At 37.2% G+C, this 23,584-nt stretch overlaps 1 protein-coding gene across 7 annotated transcripts in view; it reads left to right on the forward strand.

Annotated features, from left to right (window-relative positions):
* Positions 1-23,584, forward strand: part of myo9aa (myosin IXAa) — a 256,934-nt gene that overhangs the window by 162,690 nt on the left and 70,660 nt on the right. For 4 of the 7 annotated variants that reach the window (XM_061974888.2, XM_061974889.2, XM_061974893.2 and 1 more), the window contains 6 exons: positions 4,167-4,288; positions 8,508-8,649; positions 9,706-9,901; positions 11,772-11,891; positions 19,067-19,111; positions 19,666-19,741. In XM_061974888.2, the coding sequence (XP_061830872.2) occupies positions 4,167-4,288; positions 8,508-8,649; positions 9,706-9,901; positions 11,772-11,891; positions 19,067-19,111; positions 19,666-19,741 (701 nt within the window). The remainder of the gene's footprint in view (positions 1-4,166; positions 4,289-8,507; positions 8,650-9,705; positions 9,902-11,771; positions 11,892-19,066; positions 19,112-19,665; positions 19,742-23,584) is intronic. The other 3 variants (XM_061974890.2, XM_061974894.2, XM_061974892.2) reach the window with 2 other exon arrangements.

Consider the following 23,584-nt stretch of genomic DNA (forward strand, 5'->3'; position numbering starts at 1 on the left):
CAATTCAAGCAGGTTAGAATTTTGTCAATGTGCATTTTAGGGTTGTACTGGTACTAATAAAGTACCGCGGTACTAATGTATCAAAAAAAATACTATACTGCATCCGAAAAATACCAGTTCCCTTTTCTTTTTTTTTACGGGCATGACATTGTGACATTGCTGGTTTTACGAGCAGAGGAGCATGTTTGGCAATGCACACACGCAAGCAGACATGGTGTGTCGACAGAAAAGGGAGAATGGACACATGTTGGCTTAAAAACTAACAATAAAGGTGAAGCTAAAACACAGAAACGCCGCTCTATAAGAGGTGCTTTAAAACATGGCTAGCTAGCTAGTGGCTAACGTCCATCTGCAGTCGGCAGTGTTGTAGCTACTTCCAAATCACTAATCCTCGCCTCCGTGGCGACAAATAAACTATGTTTCTTACACGTATCATTTTTGCACGACGTAGGTGGATACAGTAGCTCACCGCTAACAACAAGCTGGCTCTCCTCAATGTAAACAAATGCCATGGGTGGATCTACACCTGACATCCACTGTAATGATACCAAGCACAAGAGCGTATCTTCACAAAATCTTTTTTCCTTTTTTAAAAATGTATATTATGTTTATAAACTCAGAAAATATTTCATTGGACAAATGAGGACTTTAAATATGACCAATGTATGACCCTGTATCTACTTGGTATCGGATCGATACCCAAATTTGTGGTATCATTCAAAACTAATGTAAAGCATTCAAACAACAGAAAAATAAGTGATTATTACATTTGAACAGAAGTGTAGGTAGAACATGTTAAAAGAGAAAGTAAGCAGATATTAACAGTAAATGAACAACTAGATTGATAATCCATTTTCTACCGCTTGTCCCTCATAATTTTGACAAAATAATAGAATGAGAAATGACACAATATGTTACTGCATATGTCAGCAGCCAAATTAGGAGCCTTTGTTTGCTTACATATTACTAAAAGACAAGTTGTCTAGTATGTTCACTATTTTATCTAAGGTCCAAATTGTTCTGTGATCGCAATAAGAAATGTATGTTTAATGTACTGTACATTTTTTGTTAAAATAAAACCAATAATGCCATTTTTTGTGGTCCCCTTTATTTGTAAAAAAAAATCTAAATACATTTTGGTACCGGTACCAAAATATTGGTATCGGGACAACCCTAGTCCACTTGTAGTAGTACACATTTATGTGTAAATGATTCTAACAATACAATGTTAAAACAAAGTACGTTTATTTTTAGTTGCAAAGCAAATCAGGGAAATTAAGAAAGGCCTTATTAAATTGATATTGCTATTTGAAATACATTGGTATTGTTTTGCAGTGTAAAAATGACAGTCCCTGTCAGTGGTTAGTCAGTAGCAGTAACACAATGGAGGTTTGTAGACTGTAGATAATCAATGCTTAGTTAATAAACAGTTTGTGACCAGTATTGCCCAAAAAAAAGTCTGAATCTGTTTACTGTAGTTGGACATATGCTACGATCTTATTACGGACACAAGGGAAATGTATAAATAATGTATTGGCACATTCTCAGTGTCGTAAGAAGAACAACCCTTTTTGAAAGGTGGAAGATGTTACTGCTCCACTTTAGAAGCCCTGCCGCACCCAAACATTGTTGACTTTTTCTGATAGATTAACTAGGCCCATTTCAGGTTGCTGCCAAACACTTGACTCTTATTGTCTTGTTGGATGAGTCAACATAGCAGTGAATCACAGCAGTCAATAGAAGCTTACTTAAAAGCTTGTAGACTGGTTGATACAATATCCTGTTCTCAATGAGGGAGTGATTACCAAAACGCTGAGTCAGAACCCATCTTACAGACTCGCTCAATCCTCTGAGCTTTAAAAAAATATTATGTCATGTTGTGTACTTATTGATACATCATTATTTGTGTTGTCTATTTAGAATGTTTTAAAGATGTTTTTAGGGACTGTTCACGTGTTTTTTAGACTCATTAACTGTACTTTTGTGTGTTTGTCTAAATTGAAAAGCTGTAATGTCCATCTGCTTGTCATCTTGACTTCTGAATCCAAGCACATTTACCTTTAGTTTGTTGGTGAATAATAATTATAATCAAATGAAGGGCCTACAAAACCCAAAACCAGTGAAGTTGGCACGTTGTGTAAATCTTAAATAAAAAAATACAATGATTTGCAAATCCTTTTCAACCTATATTCAATTGAATAGACTGCAAAGACAAGATACTTGTTTGGAAAACTTTGTTTATTTTTGCAAATATTGGCTCATTTGGAATTTGATGCCTGCAACATGTTTCAAAAAAGCTGACACAAGTGGCAAAAAAGACTGGGAAAGTTGAGGAATGTTCATCAAACACTTATTTGGAACATCGCACTGGTGAACAGGTGGGTGCCATGATTAGGTATAAAAGCAGCTTCCATGAAATGCTCAGTCATTCACAAACAAGGTTGGGGCGAGGGTCACCACTTTGTGAACAAATGCGTGAGCAAATTGTCGAACAGTTTAAGAACAACATTTCCCAACGAGGTATTGCAAGGAATTTAGGGATTTCACCATCTAAGGTCCACAATATCATCAAAAGGTTCAGAGAATCTGGAGAAAACTAACATTGAATGCCCGTGACTTTCGATCTCTCAGGCGGTACTGCATCAAAAACCGAAATCAGTGTGTAAAGGATATCACCACATGGGCTCAGGAACACTTCAGAAAACCACTGTCAGTAACTACAGTTTGTCGCTACATCTGTAAGTGCAAGTTAAAACTCAACTATGCAAAGCGAAAGCTATTTATCAACAACACCCAGAAACGCCGCCGGCTTCGCTGGGCTCTAGCTCATCTAAGATGGACTGATGCACATGATGAACCATCCGGATTGTTATCGGCGCAACGTTCAAAAGCCAGCATCTGTGATGGTATGGGGGTGTATTAGTGCCCAAGACATGGGTAACTTACACATCGGTGAAGGCACCATTAATGCTAAAAGGTACACACAGATTTTGGATCAACATATGTTGCCATCCAAGCAACATCTTTTTGCTTATTTCAGCAAGACAATGCCAAGCTACATTCTGCATGTGTTACAACAGCGTGGCTTTGTAGTAAAAGACTGCGGGTACTAGATAGGCCTGCCTGTAGTCCAGACCTGTCTCCCATTGAAAATGTGTGGCGCATTATGAAGCGTAAAATACCACAACGAAGACCCCCTGACTGTTGAACAACTTAAGCTGTACGTCAAGCAAGAATGGGAAATAATTCCACCTGAAAAGCTTCAAAAATTGGTCTCCTCAGTTCCCAAACGTTTACTGAGTGTTGTTAAAAGGAAAGGCCATGTAACACAGTGGTAAAAATGCCCCTGTGCCAACTTTTCTAGGCACAGGGGCAATTCTAAGTTTATGATTATTTGCGGGAAAAAAAAAAAAATGTTCAGTTCGAACATTAAATATCTTGTCTTTGCAGTCTATTCAATTGAATAGAAGTTGAAAAGGATTTGTAAATTATTGTATTCTGTTTTTATTCACTATTTACACAACGTGCCGACTTCACTGGTTTTGGATTTTGTAATACAATGAGGCGATTATACATTTACATGGTTTCACTTTTGCAAGCAGTAACTGTGATGTGGCCCACGATGACAGAGTTTATAGTGGGTAGTTTACAATTTAGTATGTTATTTTTGTTTACTCTCATCTGCAGCTTCTGCTCAAAAAACATTTTAAAATATTCACCTATTAAATTTGAAGAGAATATTTAGTTAAGAAGCAACGAAATGGAGACCTCATGGATTTTCTTTAAAACTTCCCCTTGATTAGGGTCTGTATTGACGAACGCTCTTTCCCATGATCTGGGGAAAAATAACCAGCAGATGGAAAGACATTTGCTATCATTATTAAACTGTCAAGAGACTAAGAAGTGTGTTCTTGTTTACTTGGTGAGGGAAACGTGATTGTGGATTTTTTTTAATTGTATCACTTACGATGATTCAGAATAGATTGATTTTTGCATTTTATGTGTCTGACACTTTGTAGTTTACGATTTGTGTTAAAGTGCTTGTGTTCATTTTGTGCTCTGCATTGATTACTTTTGTCTTATCAGCGAAATCCGATGAGGTGCCGTCAGTTCTTCCAAAAGCTTATTTTGTTGGACGCTGTGCTTACTGTTTGTGTTCCCTGCAGGAGGAATACAGGGCGGAGGGCATCAGTTGGAGAAATATCGAATACATAGACAATACAGGCTGCATCAGTCTCATCAGCAAGAAGCCCACCGCTCTCTTCCACCTGCTGGATGAAGAGTGCAAGTGAGTCAGCTGTTCTTTGGAATATAATACTACATAGTGCTCCTGTTATCTGATGACTGAATGCATAAACATATGCAGTACCAGGGGCGTCACTAGCTTTTAAGGACGGGGGGGCTTAGCCCCCAGGAGATGCACAGGATGCGAGCGAACGTTACGCGCTAGCACAAAACTTCACAAACGGCAAACAAAGACTTAGAAATTATTCATTGTTATTATTATTATTATTTTTTTAAATGCACGGGATGAAATTAAATGCTCCCCGGGACGATGGCTTTTAACCATTTTTTTTCTTTTTCTTTTTATGTATTTATTCATTTTACATTTTATATTAAATGTCTTGGTTTTTCCTCCCTCTGAAAATCCTATGAAATGTTTAACAAGCCATCCTATAATAATACAACAGCTATTAATGTAACAATACAATAAAACAAATATATTTAATGATGTTTTTTTCATTATTTTAACAATAGGCTAATGTACATTACTTTATATAGATTCTACAAGAAACACAAAACTTAAACACTAAATTATTTACAATTGCACACACAAGGTTTCGTGCAGCTTCACTCATTGTAAAGGAAGATAATGTGCTTCGTACACCTGCAGGACCGCAAGCAAGGTCGCAGAGAAAATGCGGACTGGAATTTGAGTGATGTGGGCATTTTCTATATGAACAAGTGGAATGGATTGGATACCGACGCACTAAAGGGGCTCTCTACCTTATGCTACGAAGTGAGGGGAAACTGAGTGAATAATAACAGGTTATATGATTATCTATTTAAACTCATATTCGGGCCACTTTATAATGACTATGTTGGCATGTATTTGTAAAAAAAAAACCAAAAAAACCAAATTATTTAGGGGGGGTTTAAGAATATTTTAGGGGGGCTTGAGCCCCCCCTAAAATAGGCCTAACAACGCCAATGTGCAGTACATTTGTATTGAATCACTGCAGTAACGCCCCACATCAAGTGCAAGTTCCTTTACGGGCGTACTCACACCCAAACATGGCACATTTGACTCGTGTGAGACCAGGCGCGGCCCACTTCCCCTTTTTTGGCACAATTTGGAGAGGTGCTGTAGGCCTGACTCGGCACGATTCCAGGCACATGCTTGCGCAACACGTTGCCAAGACATAGAATGACAGGAACGTGATCGCCTGTTTTAGGTTATTAATGATAACTGGCACTAGGCCTGGGCGTTAACACGTTTTAACTTAAGTTAACTTAACTTAAAAACTTAAGTTAAGTTTTGGTGGACAATATATTGTCCCTTAAACAAAAAGGTTCATTATGTCTTCTTATTCATATACTTTTTCAAATGGTCTTGTAATCAGACCATATTTTCAGGTATATTACCGTATTTTTCGGAGTATAAGTCGCACCGGAGTATAAGTCGCACCTGCCGAAAATGCATAATAAAGAAGGAAAAAAAACATATATAAGTCGCATTTTTGGGGGAAATTTATTTGATAAAACCCAACACCAAGAATAGACATTTGAAAGGCAATTTAAAATAAATAAAGAATAGTGAACAACAGTCTGAATAAATGTAAGTTATATGAGGCATAAATAACCAACTGAGAACGTGCCTGGTATGTTAACATAACATATTATGGTAAGAGTCATTCAAATACCTATAACATATAGAACATGCTATACGTTTACCAAACAATCTGTCACTCCTAATCGCTAAATCCCATGAAATCTTATACGTCTAGTCTCTTACGTGAATGAGCTACATAATATTATTTGATATTTCACGGTAATGTGTTAATAATTTCACACATAAGTCGCTCCTGAGTATAAGTCGCACCCCCGACCAAACTATGAAAAAAACTGCGACTTATAGTCCGAAAAATACGGTAGATGGAATCTTTACCTGACATCTCATTTCCTTCTTTGTTATTGTGCGTGTTGTTTCACTCCGTAAGTGTCGCCTCCATCTCTGCAAACCCTGTGGGCCAACCCTTTTTACAGATCTTGGCATCAAATGCTTTAAAGGGGATCTATGAAGATTTGAATCTATATTTAAAACACTTTAACCTACTTTCTGCATGTGTCTGCAAGATGTGTGTTTGTGGGAGCGTTCCCAGAATGCAAATAAAACCACACCACCCTCTCCAAAAGTATCAGTGTATCTCTTGACAATGTACACTGTTAAATATATATCTTAAAGACGAACGTCAACATCGGGTTCCCTGGGCACCACGCCTACTGTTTGTGGGTTGGGCTCTCGGGGGTGATGGGGCCGTGCTCTGGCTCCCACGCACTCTGGGAGTCGAATATATTGTACATACAAATTCACATTTGCTCACATACATACATACATACATACATACATACAGTATATAGGTACCTACGCTCCCACATACATACACAAATACAGTACATATTTACATAAAGTTCGCACATTCAATATACAAACATACACATACACATACTGTACATATACACTCACTGTACAAACACATATACACATTCTGTACATATACATTCATTGTACAAACACATATACATATTCTGTACATATACAAGTACATATGCATACTTACACTCACGCACATAATCACGTTTCATCAAACATATATTAACGTTGTTGCCCTAGGGTAAACTGGGTATAACACATGGCACACTGACAAAGCTTAACCTATTGTTACTATAACAATCTACAAGGTTAATGTAGGTTGCTTCTCCTTCTCCCCCTCCATTTTTCTGCATTCTTTCGTATCTCAAGTTATCATTACGTATATGTATTGTTGCATTTGAACAATTGTATTGTCGATAATAAAGGTAAAGTATTGGTAGTGTTCTTTATCAATAGCGCTATTTCTATTGGTATTTGTATTGATCCATTTGTAGTGTAATAATGCTCATTGTCATTTCTGTATTATTTTTTATTTTTCGCTAACTGCTTATTTGCTATTACTTTTACCATCATATTTGTACATGTCGTATTTGCTGATGTTTCTCTATTGTTGTTGTTGTTGTTTGCTGTTGTTGTTTTTGTCTCTCTGTCTAATCCCACTCTTGTCCCCACAATTTCCCCCTCTGACTTCTTTTTTTTTTTTCTTTCTATCCCCTCCTGCTCCGGCCCGGCTGCACTAAATGATAATATAAATACATTTAATAAAGTCAAATACAAATAAGGCAACAAGAGAAGTATTCTACACTTCTCTTTTGTAAAGTAAATCTGAACAGCCGACATGGGCATCTATATCAACTATATGATTTGCCTGAGAAGCTGGACAGGACAAAAAAAAACATCGGTCAGACACAAAATAAACCTCATAAACATATAGATTCATCCAGTCACAACATTAGGTACACCTGGCACCCTCCAATAGACACATGCATACCGATGTTATTTTTCACATGCCAAGATAAGATGAAAATAATATTTTATCCTACCTTTTTTTTGTGTTTCCTTATAGCTTGAAGCCTGAGAGCTTGTGTTAACGTCCAAATAAGAACGTTCACCCCGCTGTGATGTCACAGCGTAGCCAGACTGCAAAACCCCGCGAACAGAGGCATCCAAAATGCATTAACCTTATGATTTGACGCTTTGCTATTGTTTAACACAAGTATCCAACATTTATTACTATAGTAAGAAAAGACGAAATTCATCACAGGTCCCCTTTAAGTTTAAAGCAGGACCGCAGCGCCATCAAAAACCTTTGGGATGAACCAGAACGGCAATGATGATTCCGTGCACCATGACAGCGACAGTAAATAAACTTATCCCTCAGAATGGATACTGAAGTTCTTCCAATTCTGCATAGCTGCAATGCAGCTTGCCTGTGTTGTTTTGATAACTCAGATTTCACCCTGTTTCAAAGCCCCTGGTGTCTCATTCCTTCCTTCTTCCTTTAATCTGTTGATTTTCCGCAACAGTTCTGGCTCTTGATATGAGAGGGAGCAATAGACAGAATGAGCTCAATTGACTTGAAAAGACTGCAGTGTCAGCAAATAGGACGTCTGACTGGTTAAAGTTCAAATCATTTCAACTCGTTCACAGTCTGGATGGAATGATTTTCTTATGTCATGTTAAATTAAACAACAAGAAAAAGGTGTGTTTTTGTGACGTGGCTCTAAACAAAACAAAAATTCTGTACCTCTGTCCTCCTCACAATGTGTTCATTTGGAGGGCAGATGTTAAAACACTTTGCTGTGCAAGTTGCCAAGATTGTTCCGTGTTAAAAACGTTTCTTTGATTCCAGCTTCCCACAAGCCACCAACCAGACGTTATTGGATAAGTTCAAGCGGCAGCATGAGGGCAATAGCTACATCGAGTTTCCTGCAGTCATGGAGCCTGCTTTCATCATCCGACACTATGCTGGCAAGGTCAAGTACGGCGTCAAGGTCAGTGTTATCCTCACATTGCATTTGTTTGTAATTAAATAGTAAAAAAAAGCAGGGAAATAACTAATATCACCAATAAAATGTACAGAATATATATATATATATATATATATATATATATATATACCGGTGGGTATGTGTATATGCATGTATGTATATATATATATATATAAGTGTGTGTGTATGTGTATATATATATAAATATATATTTATTTATATTTATATAAGTGTGTGTGTATGTATATATGTATAAATATATATTTATTTATATGTATATAAGTGTATATATATACACACACATATACATAAATGTGTATGTATATGTGTGTGTGCGTGTATAAATGTATATACATATGTGTATGTATATATATTATGTATATACATATACCGTATTTTTCGGAGTATAAGTCGCACCGGAGTATAAGTCGCACCTGCCGAAAATGCATAACAAAGAAGGAAAAAAACATATATAAATCGCATTGGAGCCCGGCCAAACTATGGAAAAAAACTGTGACTTATAGTCCGAAAAATACGGTATGTGTATATATATATATATATATATATATATGTATGTATGTATGTATGTATGTATGTATGTATGTATGTATGTATGTATGTATGTATGTATGTATGTATATGTATATACATATATATATATATATATACATACATATATGTATACATATATATGTGTATATATATATACACATATATGTATATATACATATATATGTATGTATATATATATGTATATGTATATATATATATATACATATATGTATATGTATATATATATATGTATGTATATATATATATATATGTATATGTATATATATATATATATGTATGTATTTATATATATATATATATATATATATATATATATATATATACATACATATATGTATATATATATATACATACATATGTGTATATATATATATATATATATATATATATATATATATATATATATACATATATATACATACAGTAACAGTACAGTAACTGTATTATGTTTTCAAACTGTTTGTCTCTGTGTCTGACACGCCGCAGGACTTTAGGGAGAAGAACACAGACCACATGCGGCCAGATATTGTGGCGCTGCTGAAGAGCAGTAAAAATGCCTTCATCTGCAGTCTGATTGGCATCGATCCATCAGCCACCTTCCGCTGGGCAGTACTCCGGGCCTACTTTCGAGCCCTGGTGGCTTTCAGACAGGCTGGAAAGAGGCACACCCACAAGAAGACTGGTGAGTCCACACAGACGGTCTATAGCAGATGGATATAGACCGTCACCAAACCTCTGGCACATTTAAACCCAGTTTTTAAAATGAGGCGTTTGGAACATATTACTAGTAGTGATGCTGACAATCCACATATTCTAGAAGGAATATATACATCAGTTATAATGTTTTCATAAAAATAGTGACTTGTAATCAGACAGAGCAAAACTTAAAGGGGCCATATCCTACATTTCCAACTTTTCACACCTTTGTACAGCTGAACCTGTATTTACAAATTGTATTGGTTCTTGATTAGGATTCACAAATAAAAAAGTTTGTATATTAAAGCTATATTAAAGAAACAATGTAAATATGAATAATCGGTAACAGCCCTGATAAAAGTGGATATTTTAGTAAAAGTTTGTACACTTTGAACACAATATAAAGCGCTATACAATACTGTACATCAAACAAACATAACAAAGCAGTGATGATCAACTTTCTATTTAATAACAAAGTCAAAACAACAACAGCTAAACTGCCATCCTCGTATGCAGCCGCCTTGCCGACACGCACACACATAGTCACTATCCCTGATGTGCACTCACAGTTTGAAATCACAAAAGGTCGCTACAATGATTAAAGTACATTTACTTTACCTTGTGGATTAATCTTCTCTGCGTTCAGCGGAAGGCCAGTGTAGACAACGCTGTACATTCAAAACACTACATTGTGGTGTACATAACATGTAATAGTGCTGCTTTGGTTGGATTTTGTTCTTTTATCTTCTTTTTTATTTATTTTTTAATTTTTAATTTTTAATTTTTTTTTAACATTAACAATAATTTACCGTTATTGTCAACAATACAGTTGTTCAAATGTTCTTTCATCTTCAAGACGCTTTCTGACTGTCTCTTTAGATTGCACCGTTTTGTGGGTGTTTTTTTTTACGTGCCAAAGTCCTCCTCCAGGCCAAGCCCCATTCGATTGCGTCTCCACCCCGTCAGCAATGTTGTAGTTTTTAGCGCTTCCATATGGAGTCGATTGACAGATATGAATTATAACTATACAGTACTTTTTATTAGAAATCGCAACAGCGGAGCAATTTAGCATACATGTGCATGTACGAGCCAGTCTGCCCCTCGAAAATAGGGTAGAGAAAAATAAGGAACTTATTGACTACAACTGGATTTTTTTTTAATTGTAGGAGTTGCGCAAAGCTCTTCGAGTAAACTTCTACCATATATGGAGATATCCGCTGACGTAACTTAGGCAAAATACGTTTCTAAAGTCCCAAATTCCAAAAGGCTCATATTGAAGCGAGTTTGGAAAAAGGAAAAAAATAGTTTTTTAAATATCTTCACCATGATTTGAATTCACATTTTTGGGAATTATGGGGATCCCAAATACACAAAAACAGGTACCGTCACGTAAAAAAAGTTGGTTTTGCATATTAGGGCCCCTTTACTGTCCAAATAAATACGTCCACCTCACTGTAACGTCACAACGTAGCCAGACTGCAAAACTCCGCAAACAGAGGCATCCAAAACTGTGCTCAAGCTCAGGCTAAAATGCTTGAACCTTAGGAGTTGATGCTTTGGCATTATTTAACACGAATATCCAACATTTTTAAGTCAGAAAAGACAAAATTCATCATAGGTTTCCTTTGACTGGATTTTGTGTGTTTGAGCAAAAAGACATGCATTAAATATACTTTTCAATGTAACACGTTCTCTCCAAAAGTCCTGCACAGGTTTCTCTCCAGTAGAAAATTGCATCTCTTTTTCTTCACTGTCTAATCTTTCCTCTCTCCCTCTCTCTCTTTTTGCCCCGTGTGTTGTATGTCCTTGTGTTCCTTTCCTTCGCTCTCCTCTTTCTTTCCTTTTGCTTCTCAAAGGGCATGATGAAGCTGCTCCCTGTGCAGTTTTGAAAAGTGTGGATAGTTTTAGCTTTCTGCAGCACCCTGTGCATCAAAGAAGCTTAGAGATCCTGCAGAGATGCAAAGAGGAGAAGCACAGTAAGGATGCCAAATACAAGAACTCCTCCTCTACACCTTTCAGACCATAACCTGGGAAACTTGGGATAAGGGATGAGGCCGACCAACATCGACTTAACTGCACTGTACCGCAGCTCCAAAATATAATGAAGCAAGAGAAGGAGAACTGCACTTTTTTCGAATTTGGCTTTTCATTCACAATCCCTATGTAAGACAAGAAGACATATATTTTTCTTTTTACGCATTTTAAGTCGTAAAATACGGCCAGTCCAAGGTGGCCAACAATGTAGCTAATGGGAGTAATATATTGCGCCCATAAAGCCATTTAAAGAACATCCAAAACCCGCCAACAACCTCCATTTACATGTCGTGACCTAAATATTAACCAAGTATTAGCAGTATTGTTATTACCGGTAACAATTAGAGATGCTACCTCAGTAGAACGCAAAAAAGCAACATCTTAAAACTCAATTTGCCTTTCAGAAGAGTTGATCTGCCGCTTCTCTTTTCTGCTCTGGCCCCCTCTCCTGCGTGGAGAGGTTATCAGGTGGCCACGTATCAGTTTCCACGGAGCTGTTCCCCACATCTGCGGTCCCTTCCAAGGTTTCTCATTGTTCCAATTGGCTTGAGTTTTTACTTGCCCGGATGTGGGTTCAGATCCGAGGATGTCGTTGTGGTGTGTGAAGCCCTTTGTGGCACTTGTGATTAAGGGCTATGCAATTAAATTCTGATTGATGGCAGCACAGTGGCAAAGTGGTTAGCGCTCGTGCCTCACAACGAGAAGTTTCTGGGTTCGATTCCTGAGCTCGTTCGGTGTCTTTCTGTGTGGAGTTTGCATGTTCTCCCCGTGACTGTGTGGGTTCTTTCCGGATACTCCGGCTTCCTCCCACCTCCAAAGACATACACCTGGGAATAGGTTAATTGGCGACACTAAATTGGCCTTAGTGTGTGAATGTGAGTGTGAATGTTGTCTATCTGTGTTGGCCCTGCAATGAGGTGGCGACTTGTCCAGGGTGTACCCCGCCTTCCGCCTGAGTGCAGCTAGAATAGGTTCCAGCATCCCCCGTAGCCCAGAAAGAGACATGTGGCAGAAAATGGATGGATGGATGGATGATTGATTATAAACGCTAACACAGAGGAACTACTTTTAGCGGCGCTGTAATTACAGAGAGGTAACTAGCTTATGCAGCTATTGACATACTGAGCCGGTGAGCTGCTGCATCGCCTCTAAGTTGGTGAAAGTTAATTCTAAGATTATAAATAATATTACTGTAGTAGAAGGTTGTGGCCGTAAACCTAGCAGTTGGTCAACTTTGACATTCAACTTAGACCAGGAGATGGCAAGAATGATGGCTTTTTGTTTTTTTGTTGATTTTGTTTGTTACTTGTGTGAAGGTTTTAATTGATTCTTCTTATAAATGGGAACATTTAAACATCCCATCAAACGGTATCCCCGTAAGAGCAGACATTGTACAGTAAGTGCTCGTTTTATTATGTTCGTAGTTTGTCTTTCTTGTTTGTATCACTCAGCTTCTAAAACTTGTAGTTCATCCTTGTCAGAGTGTGTTGTTGACGAACTCCAAGATGCAGAGAAGGCGGAAGGCATTGTGCAAGAAAACATGATTTAATTAAACACTAAGGCAAAACAACAAACAAAAGGGTAACAAAAGGCGGAGAACAAACTTGGCTATGAACTAAAATAGCACAGAGGCTAACTGTGGACAAGAAACAAAAACACTTACTGTGACACGAAGGAACTAGGACATGAGCAGAGTGAAACAAAAGTAGACAGAGCTACAACGACAAGTATTAAGAACGACACGACAGGTAGGAACGACATTGGCAATGACAATCAATAATCCAGCAGTGACTGGAGGGTAGGGCAGGTATAAATAGCAGCTGGCTGATTGACACCAGGTGTGGCCAGGTGCCAATCAGCCACAGCTGAGGGGACACAGCACTCAGGGAGAAACAGGAAACAGAACCAAAACAAGAGCGCTGACAGGAAATACTATACACAGAGGAAAAACTAAAACACAACCAAACTGTCAGGGGCAAGCCTGACAATCCTCCTTATATTCAGGCTCAAAATTATAAGGTTCTGGATCATCGTTTCTCCCAAAGTAGTTGTCTTTGTCTCTCTGATGCGTCTGTGAAATGAATACGCCGTCGTAGGCTTGAAATGAGCAATATATGTGAATAGTGCATGTTGTTATTATTGTGTCTGTTACTACATTACATATATACTTACAGTGTGTGCATAAAACGTTGGTGGAAGTTTTTTAGAGCGCTTTGTAGGCGAATAGAGCGATTACCATTACATTCATTGTTCGCTGACTCTTGCTGGCATATATTTACAAGATAGAATGCATTATAAAAACAAAAACATATGTGTGCTTTTCTCACATAAGGATTGTGAATGATGGACAAAAAAAAAAAAAAAGTGCAGTTCCCCTTTAATGACAAAACTTTATTTAATTTTTTGTCATTTTTGTCTACAAGCCCTCATATTCTGTTGGATTAGACACGATGCTTGTTGGTCTCTCCTTCTGTCTTCCTTCTCTGCCTTGCATTACATACCTAGCCTTTTTTCTCTGCATGGTGTTGATAGGCATGTTTCAGCCACCATTACTCTAAATATGTGCACTGGTAGTACAGAGATGCATGTTGCTAGTGCTTTGTCAAGACACAGTAATAACATTGCATTTATATCCACGTTGGCCTTGGGTGTAGTCGCTTGTCCATCGCAGCACAGAATCAAGTCCCATTGTTGCACTTACTAATATACATGCTGGTAATGGTGATTGAAGACTGATAGTTGGGACACGTACAGTGCATCCGGAAAGTATTCACAGCGCTTCAATTGTTCCTCATTTTGTTATGTTATAGCTTTATTCCCAAATGGAATACATGTATTTTTGTCCTCAAAACTCTGCAGGCAATACCCCATATTGACAATGTAAAAAGTTTTTTTTGTTTTGTTTTTTTTAACAATTTTGCAAATGTATTAATAATAAAAAACAAAATCACATGCACATAAGTATTCGCAATTCACATTATTTGCTCATTACTTTGTTGATGCACCTTTGGCAGCAGTTACAGCCTCAAGTATTTTTGTACAGAGACATCCCGGATAAAAGCCAATGCTTCCATTCCAACCTGATGGCGCTAGAGAGGTGCTGCAAAGAGAAATGGGCAAAACCACCCAAAAATATGTATGCCGAGCTTGTGGCATCGTATTCAAAAAGACTTGAGGCTGTAATTGCAGCCACAGTTGCATCAATAAAGTATTGAGCAAAGGCTGTAAGAACGTCTGTAAATGTGATTTTTTGTTTTGTTTTTCATTTTTAATAAATTTGCGATATTGTTTTGAAAAAAAAATCACATTGTCCATACTTGCCAACCCTCCCGAATTTTCCGGGAGACTCCCGAAATTCAGCGCCTCGGCCGAAAACCTCCCGGGACAAATTTTCTCCCGAAAATCTCCCGATTTTCAGCCGGAGCTGGAGGCCACGCCCCCTCCAGCTCCATGCGGACCTGAGTGAGGACAGCCTTTTTTCACGACGGGAGAACAACAGGGTGACAAAAACTAAATCATCTAGACTAGAGATAAATTGTATTATTATGTTTATCTTACCTAAAAATAAATGTATTTATTAATAAAAAAAATAAATAAATAAATAAATACATTTTTACTATATTTTGCTAAAAACATCAAAATTAATTGTATTTTTATTTGTATTTTTTCTGACTCCTTATTACATCCAGCCATAAAATTATACCGGTACATTAAAATAAACATATTTGAAATAATACATTTTAAATTATCATAATAATTCATTTAAAATGACCATATTTAATTATTAAAATAATTGCTTGTTTATCAACAACTTTAGCATTTTATTCATTACATTTTGAAGCTCTCAGAAGCCAAGTTATTTTATATTCATGTTATATTTATGCAAGTTTGAAGTATCAATTATCTAAACACAGTTTTGTTTGCATATTTTCAGGATGTGTATATATATATATATATATATATATATATATATATATATATATATATATATATATATATATATATATATATGTGTGTGTATGAAATACTTGACTTGGTGAATTCTAGCTGTCAATATACTCCTCCCCTCTTAACCACGCCCCGCCCCCGACCACACCCCCACCTCCCGAAATCAGAGGTCTCAAGGTTGGCAAGTATGCATTGTCACACTGTGGTATTTGAGGACAAAAATTAATGTATTCCATTTTGGAATAGGGCTGTAACATAACAAAATGTAGAATAGGTGAAGCACTGTGAATACTTTCCGGATGCACTGTTTATATACCATCAATGTTCTTATATACTAGGGGTGTAACGGTACATGTATTCATATTCTGATTTTCAAGTGTTTTTTTTCTCCATATTAATTATTCAGGACAGGAAGTGTTTATTGCACCATGTGTTTACTCGGTAATCAGATACAAAGGGTCACAAAAGACCATGTTTTGTTTGTTTGTTTATTAAGATGCCCAACCGCTATTTTTCCTGGGGTATAACATTTCAAAAATGTTTTTATTCATGTACAACATTCAAGCAAAAAGAAATACACAAATTCATAGAGCACAAGTAACACCACATTCAAAATAAAACTCACGTATAATTACATGCAATTGTTGTAACTATACAATCACACAACAGCCACAAAAATACAATATTGTTTACAAAACAAAAGGTACACATACCGTATTTTTTGGAGTATAAGTCGCACCGGAGTATAAGTCGCACCTGCTGAAAATGCATAATAAAGAAGAAAAAACATATATATAAATCGCACTGGAGCCCGGCCAAACTATGAAAAAAAACTGCGACTTATAGTCCGAAAAATATATTATTTGCACACAGTCCAATCAAAAACTCAAAACAGACTGAAAAGAAAATATTTTTTATTCATGTATAAATGTATAACGTCTTAATCTTTAAAAAAAAGTTAATTAACTTATTCCTATGATCAAAAATTAAGGAAGTGAATATTAAGCCACCGTTGCTCTATACTGCAACGTCTTCTGCATTAAGTTAGTTCGACAGCGATAATAAAAATAGACTTTCTGTTGACAGACGCATTGAATGTTGATGAGTGTCTCTGAAGTATTTGCCATGCAGGGCACCTCCACAAGCCTGGGGAGTGTGCAAGACCAAGGCAATGCGTGGAAGCGTGCGGAACAACCCTACAAGCGTAAAGCCTAGCCTTAGGCTTGCGATAGTGCTAAGAAGACAGGGGTGTCCAAATCACAGCTCGTGGGGTCATTTGTGGACCATGTAGAAATAAAATAAACAATAAAAAAAATTAAATGTAATGACAATGCTAAACTGTGAAATGGTGATCCTCATAACTAATAAAAACACAAATATTTGTCTTAAAGTACATAAAAAAATCTTAAAAATATTTCACCTTTCAAAGCTGGGACTATGAATGCTGCACTTTAAGAACCTATATTTCCTTAAAAAAACACTCACGCTGTCAAACTTTTACTGTTGCATTGTTTGACTTGCAGTTGTACAATAGTATCTCGGCTTACGGGTTTAACTTATACTCTGATGGATGCCAACACAGCATTCTGTACCTCCCCTAAAAAAACACAATTTCAATCTGTAACAGGCTTTTTAATCGGAAAAAGTAACTTTTTTTTACAATGAATATTGAATGAAAAACAATACAATAGAATGTACTACAAGCAGTACAGTAGTTGTTTGAAGTAATGTACCGTATTTTTTGGAGTATAAGTCGCACCGGCCGAAAATGCATAATAAAGAAGGAAAAAAACATATATAAGTCGCACTGGAGTATAAGTCGCATTTTTTGGGGAAATGTATTTGATAAAACCCAACACCAAGAATACACATTTGAAAGGCAATTTAAAATAAATAAAGAATAGTGAACAACAGGCTGAATAAGTGTACGTTATATGAGGCATAAATAACCAACTGAGAACGTGCCTGGTATGTTAACGTAACATATTATGGTAAGAGTCATTCAAATAACTATAACATATAGAACATGCTATACGTTTACCAAACAATCTGTTACTCCTAATCGCTAAATCCCATGAAATCTTATACGTCTAGTCTCTTACGTGAATGACCTAATTAATATTATTTAATATTTTACGGTAATGTGTTAATAATTTCACACATAAGTCACTCCTGAGTATAAGTCGCACCCTCGGCCAAACTATGAAAAAAACTGCGACTTATAATCCGAAAAATGCGGTAATCATAATGTGGTTTCCTTCTTTAATATCATAAATATCATCCACTTCTTCTTCTCGGCGTTGTCCTTCACACTCACTTTCTTTGTTGCCGTCAGTGGACAAACAAAGTTATGTCACGTTGATAAAAAAGGCTGATGCTAGCGAGCGAGGCATTGAATGTTTTGTTTGGATCTTACGGGGTTCACTGTGACTCTCGCTACGCCAACAGGCAGTGGGAAGGCTCGTAACCCAAATTTTTGCGATCAACCGAAAGAAAAAAACTAAAAAAATCCCACAAAATACAAATTAATATATTTAAATAAATAAATAATCTAAGCTTTAAATATATATTTTTTGTAGAGACTCTTATCCCAAAAAACGCGTAAGCTGTGATACTCGTAAGCCGAGGTACCACTGTATATATTATTTATTTTTTGGCTAAGTGCTTTTACGTTTTGTGTTTTGTGTACACTTACTGTACGATGAATGAACCAAACCGTGACCTTACAGTCGGAAAGCGATTCATATGGCCCCATTCCTGGGTGGATCTCGCGTAAGAGGAAGGGGATGGGGGTTAATTGTTTTGCATTGCAGTCTTCCGAAAAGGATGGAACATAGCAACGGACGCCGTGGTCAAAGTTGTAATTGCCACAAAACACATTTTAAGATATTCAGCACTCTACTGCCATCTGGTGGCTGAAGTGGATACTGCACGCCCCAAATCCGTCACGTTTCATGTGTCGGGTAAACCGCGACGACTGGGGCCATATGAATCCCCTTCCTACTGTGTATACAGTTCAATATTCAGTATCGTTACACCCCTATTATATACAGTGCGACACACATAGATAGGTTTGGGTTCTCACATGTCACTTTCATGCGCCAGTCTTTTTGTTTTTATCATGCTAAAATGTGTTTGTGTCTTTTTTTTGTTTTGTGCCGTCCTGCAGCTCCCGATGAGAGTGAAAATGTACAAATTGACGAAACCGAAAACGGTATAGCTTTATTAGCCATCTGATAAATTATTTTTTAGTTAGGATAGCACACTGTAGTTTTGTGATTTTGCATCTCCTTTTTCTTGCTGGATAAAAAAAAACCATTCCCTGCTGTAATTGTGACCTAATCACCACACTGCCATCACACTTAAGTATACTTTTTAATGCACCCTTCAATTCACCTTTTTTTTTTACATTTTAACATTTTCAATTCTAAGAACATTAACTACATGCCAACACAATGCTGTTTTTGAGATGATTAACGTAACAAAAGGACAAATAAATGTTGATCGTCCATATTTTGACACTAACAAGAGTAACTTGTTTTAACCTCCACAGGCCTTTTCATTCAGTGATAAATCGCTTGCACTGAAAAGGCTCGTAACACACTAATAACACTCAAATGTCTGTTTTGTAACGACTTACAGCACCAGTCAAACGTTTGGACACATTTTCTCTTGCAATGACGTGAGAAGCCGGTGTTCAGACTTTTGACTGGTACCGTAGATTTTGAATGATGTGACGCTCACACAATCTTGTCTGTTGGCGACCAGGTGTGAGCAGAAGGAGTCCTCGTTCACCGTTGTCAGACCTTCAGGGGAGCAACACCATCAATGAGAAATCTCCTCGGTAAGTGCTTTTTAGTGAGAATATCCAACCAGCATCGTGTTGTTTTTGCCTTCAATCACACTATTACACTCCTGCAACATAAATAATTAGACTGCATTTTTCAATCAATCAATCAATTACAGTTTTTTTTATATAGCCCTGAATCACAAGTGACTCAATGGTAGGGATGATGTTCGAAATCGGTTCTCCCGGTTGTTCGATAAGAAAAGAACCGATTCCATGGACTCAAATCCCTTTTTGAGAACCGGTTCCCGTTATCGAGGCCACTATAGTAAAGAAAAAGAGTTAGTTCTTTATTCGAATCCCTGGGAACGAATCCCTTCCCACGTACAGGAAATGCCCTGTGGGACCTGCAATGTTATGCCTATTTGATTGTAGACTCTTACTGACACCTTGTGGCGATATGAAAATACTACGCGTCATTAGTTTGGGCACTTCCGGGTTGAGACAATTGAGAAGTAGACAAGTTGTGTTAGCTCTTACAAGCCTTGGAAAAGATAAGTCTGCAAGTAAACTGTTTAACTTGTTTATGTATCTCAATATTAAGTTGGAAAGTGTTTAAGTTTGATACTAAGATGTTTATTGAAAAACGATTTTTGTGCACTGTTTCAATGGATGTTTTGAGGACTTAAAATGGCTGCCAGTCGTGTATTCCCACCATCAAAATAGTTTCAACACTCAGAAGTATTTGTTTGATGATAGTACTGAATATGTGTGTGAAGCTAATATTTACATATTGTGTATTACATTTCAGTATGTCAATTGAATCACATAGCTTATACATTTGTCATTGTGTGTATTTCAGTTTAAAAAAACAACAAAAAACAGTCCAGTGCAAGACAAAAGTAAAGATAGGAAAAGACAGAGCAAGATCAACAACAATAAAGAGCCTAAATGGATTAATCTGCTTTGGATTGTTTGTTAGCTGTCTGCCAAGCTGTATAACCTCAACACGTATAGTGAGGGCAGATCAGGCAATATGCAATTATTGCCAGGCTTCGCTCTCATGTAAGGGGGGAAGAATTGTTGATTGATGACTGTGGTGTTCTTAGTGTCATAGTGTGTGTAGTTAGTGTGTTCCAATAGCAGCAGAAGTGCACTTTTTGGAGGGCTGTATTATTTTCAGTTTTGTGCCCAAGGGACTGATTTTTTTTAACACTATATTATTATTTATACACCTATAGTGATCACGGAGACAGGTTGTTTTTGTGTTACTGTATATATTTGTTTTTCTGAAAAATCCCACTTAATATACTTTGGGTAACAACAGTCAATATTTTTTTTTTTGTTTTTTTTTTTTTAGGGGGGTTACAGTCAATATTTTTTTATTTATGTTTAATTTTTTTCCCTTATAAAATAAAAGTGAAACCAAACATTGTGTTTTTTTCCATATACAACAACTTATCTGGATTCGATAAGAGCATCGATAAGGAATCTGTTCGATAAGAGGATTCGATAATGGGCTCGAACTCGATAATTTCTTATCAAACATCATCCCTACTCAATGGGCTTCACAAACCACAACGACATCCCTTGATCTGAACCCACATTTTTCTTGGAAATGCGCAGAATTACTACAGTAAATATATTAGAATATGGTGTAAAAGTTATTTAATGTAAGGAGTTGAATTCAGACTAAAAGAACAATTAAAGGCTCAGGACGTTTTTGCAGTTCATTTGCTGATTAAAGGGCACACCAGTAGGTGCCAATCATTACTTTTCAATTTCTCAAATTTTTTATATATTTTATTATAAAAAATGTTTTAATCGATTAAGAATCGTTATAAGTAGAGATGTCCGATAATGGCTTTTTTGCCGATATTCCGATATTGTCCGACTCTTAATTACCGATTCCGATATCAACCGATACGGCTATATACAGTCGTGGAATTAACACATTATTATGCCTAATTTTGTTGTGATGCCCCGCTGGATGCATTAAACAATGTAACAGGGTTTTCCAAAATAAATCAACTCAAGTTATGGAAAAAAATGCCAACATGGCACTGCCATATTTATTATTGAAGTCACAAAGTGCATTATTTTTTTTAGCATGCCTCAAAACAGCAGCTTGGAATTTGGGACATGCTCTCCCTGAGAGAGCATGAGGAGGTTGAGGTGGGGGGGTGTATATTGTAGCGTCCCGGAAGAGTTAGTGCTGCAAGGGGTTCTGGGTATTTGTTCTGTTGTGTTTATGTTGTGTTACGGTGCGGATGTTCTCCCGAAATGTGTTTGTCATTCTTGTTTGGTGTGGGTTCACAGTGTGGCGCATATTTGTAACAGTGTTAAAGTTGTTTATACGGCCACCCTCAGTGTGACCTATGCCTTGCATTCACTTGTGTGTGTAAAAAGCCGTAGATATCATGTGACTGGGCCGGCATGCAAAGGAAGTGCCTTTAAGGTTAATTGGCGCTCTGTACTCCTCCTTACGTCTGTGTTCACAGCGGCGTTTTAAAAAGTCATACATTTTACTTTTTGAAACCGATACAGATAATTTTGAAACCGATAATTTCCGATATTACATTTTAAAGCATCTCTCGGCCGATAATATCGGCAGTCCGATATTATTGGACATCCCTAGTTATAAGTAAGAATCGCGATTCATGCGATTTTTTAAATTTTTTTAACTCCCTTAATTTATAATTCATTGCAAGTAGCTGAATATGTTTATGCAGTGGCATAGTCAATGAGCAAGACTGCATGATATTTATACTGTATTTCCTTCATGCAAGGTCCTACACTAAAATATTATTTTCCATATATATGATCACACCTTTGGGTATTGAGACGGGAGTGAGCTGCTGTCAAGATGAGATGAGACCATAAACTGCATGTGCTGTGACCCGCTGAGACTCGGCTCCGACACTCCCCTCATTAGCTTTCGAGCGTGAGATTAGCAGTGCACGACCATGGCTTGTCGCAAGCCAAGACCGCTTTTGTTCGACACACTCAGTGGGTGTTAAATCCCCCCTTAATGTGATTTGCAACCTCTGCGCCGCTTTGTCTCCTTTTCTTGCGCTCGCACCCTCATCTCGTCAAATTAATCGAGCAGCTGCTTCCTCAGTGATGTAAAGTCACAGCTATGTATTGGAGCGAGGTGCCCAGGGTGTGATAAATATTCAGTCCCGGCAGGGTGCTTGTCAGCTGCACGGCGCAGCACTCACTGTATTGCTTTATGGAGCTCCTGTGGAGCCTGTGGGGTCAACCGTCAACACAACAGCCATATTTTACACCACCCTTTGCACAAGATGATGATCAACTTGGGGTAAATTCTGCCTTAGATTTTAGGATGGATGTAATCGGATGAATGGTGCTTAGTTTTTATTCCATATTGCGATGTTTAGTTCTGTGATGATACTCTGAAGGATGCAGAAACTACACAATGTCTTAACAGCTGAAAGTGATGCTTCTGCACAGGGGACAGCTTGTTACACACAGACAACTGGAGGCTTGACAAGTCACATGATTCATAATCACGCAGGTTGCCATGGCTGGAAGCATGTACACTTGCTGTGTTAGTTTTGTATCTACTACGTGACCAGCGAAAAAGAAACTAATTGAACATAAACAGAGATTTTCACTAAGGAAAATATGGTCTTGTAAAAGGAAAACCACTTTTTTTTGGTGAATTTTGCCCGTCATTACCAATTCCTATATGAGACTTAAACACACTGTGCATTCTAAATAGGCAGAAAAAACTGCTAGCAAGAGGAGGCTAACAATACAGGTACATTAGAGCCTCGGTTGACAAACTAAATTGGTTCTTTGATTTGTAAATACCGTATTTTTCGGACTATAAGTCGCAGTTTTTTTCATAGTTTGGCCGGGCTCCAGTGCGACTTA

Source organism: Nerophis lumbriciformis, linkage group LG15, assembly GCF_033978685.3.
Source record: "Nerophis lumbriciformis linkage group LG15, RoL_Nlum_v2.1, whole genome shotgun sequence".
NCBI classification, from domain to species: Eukaryota; Metazoa; Chordata; class Actinopteri; order Syngnathiformes; family Syngnathidae; genus Nerophis; species Nerophis lumbriciformis.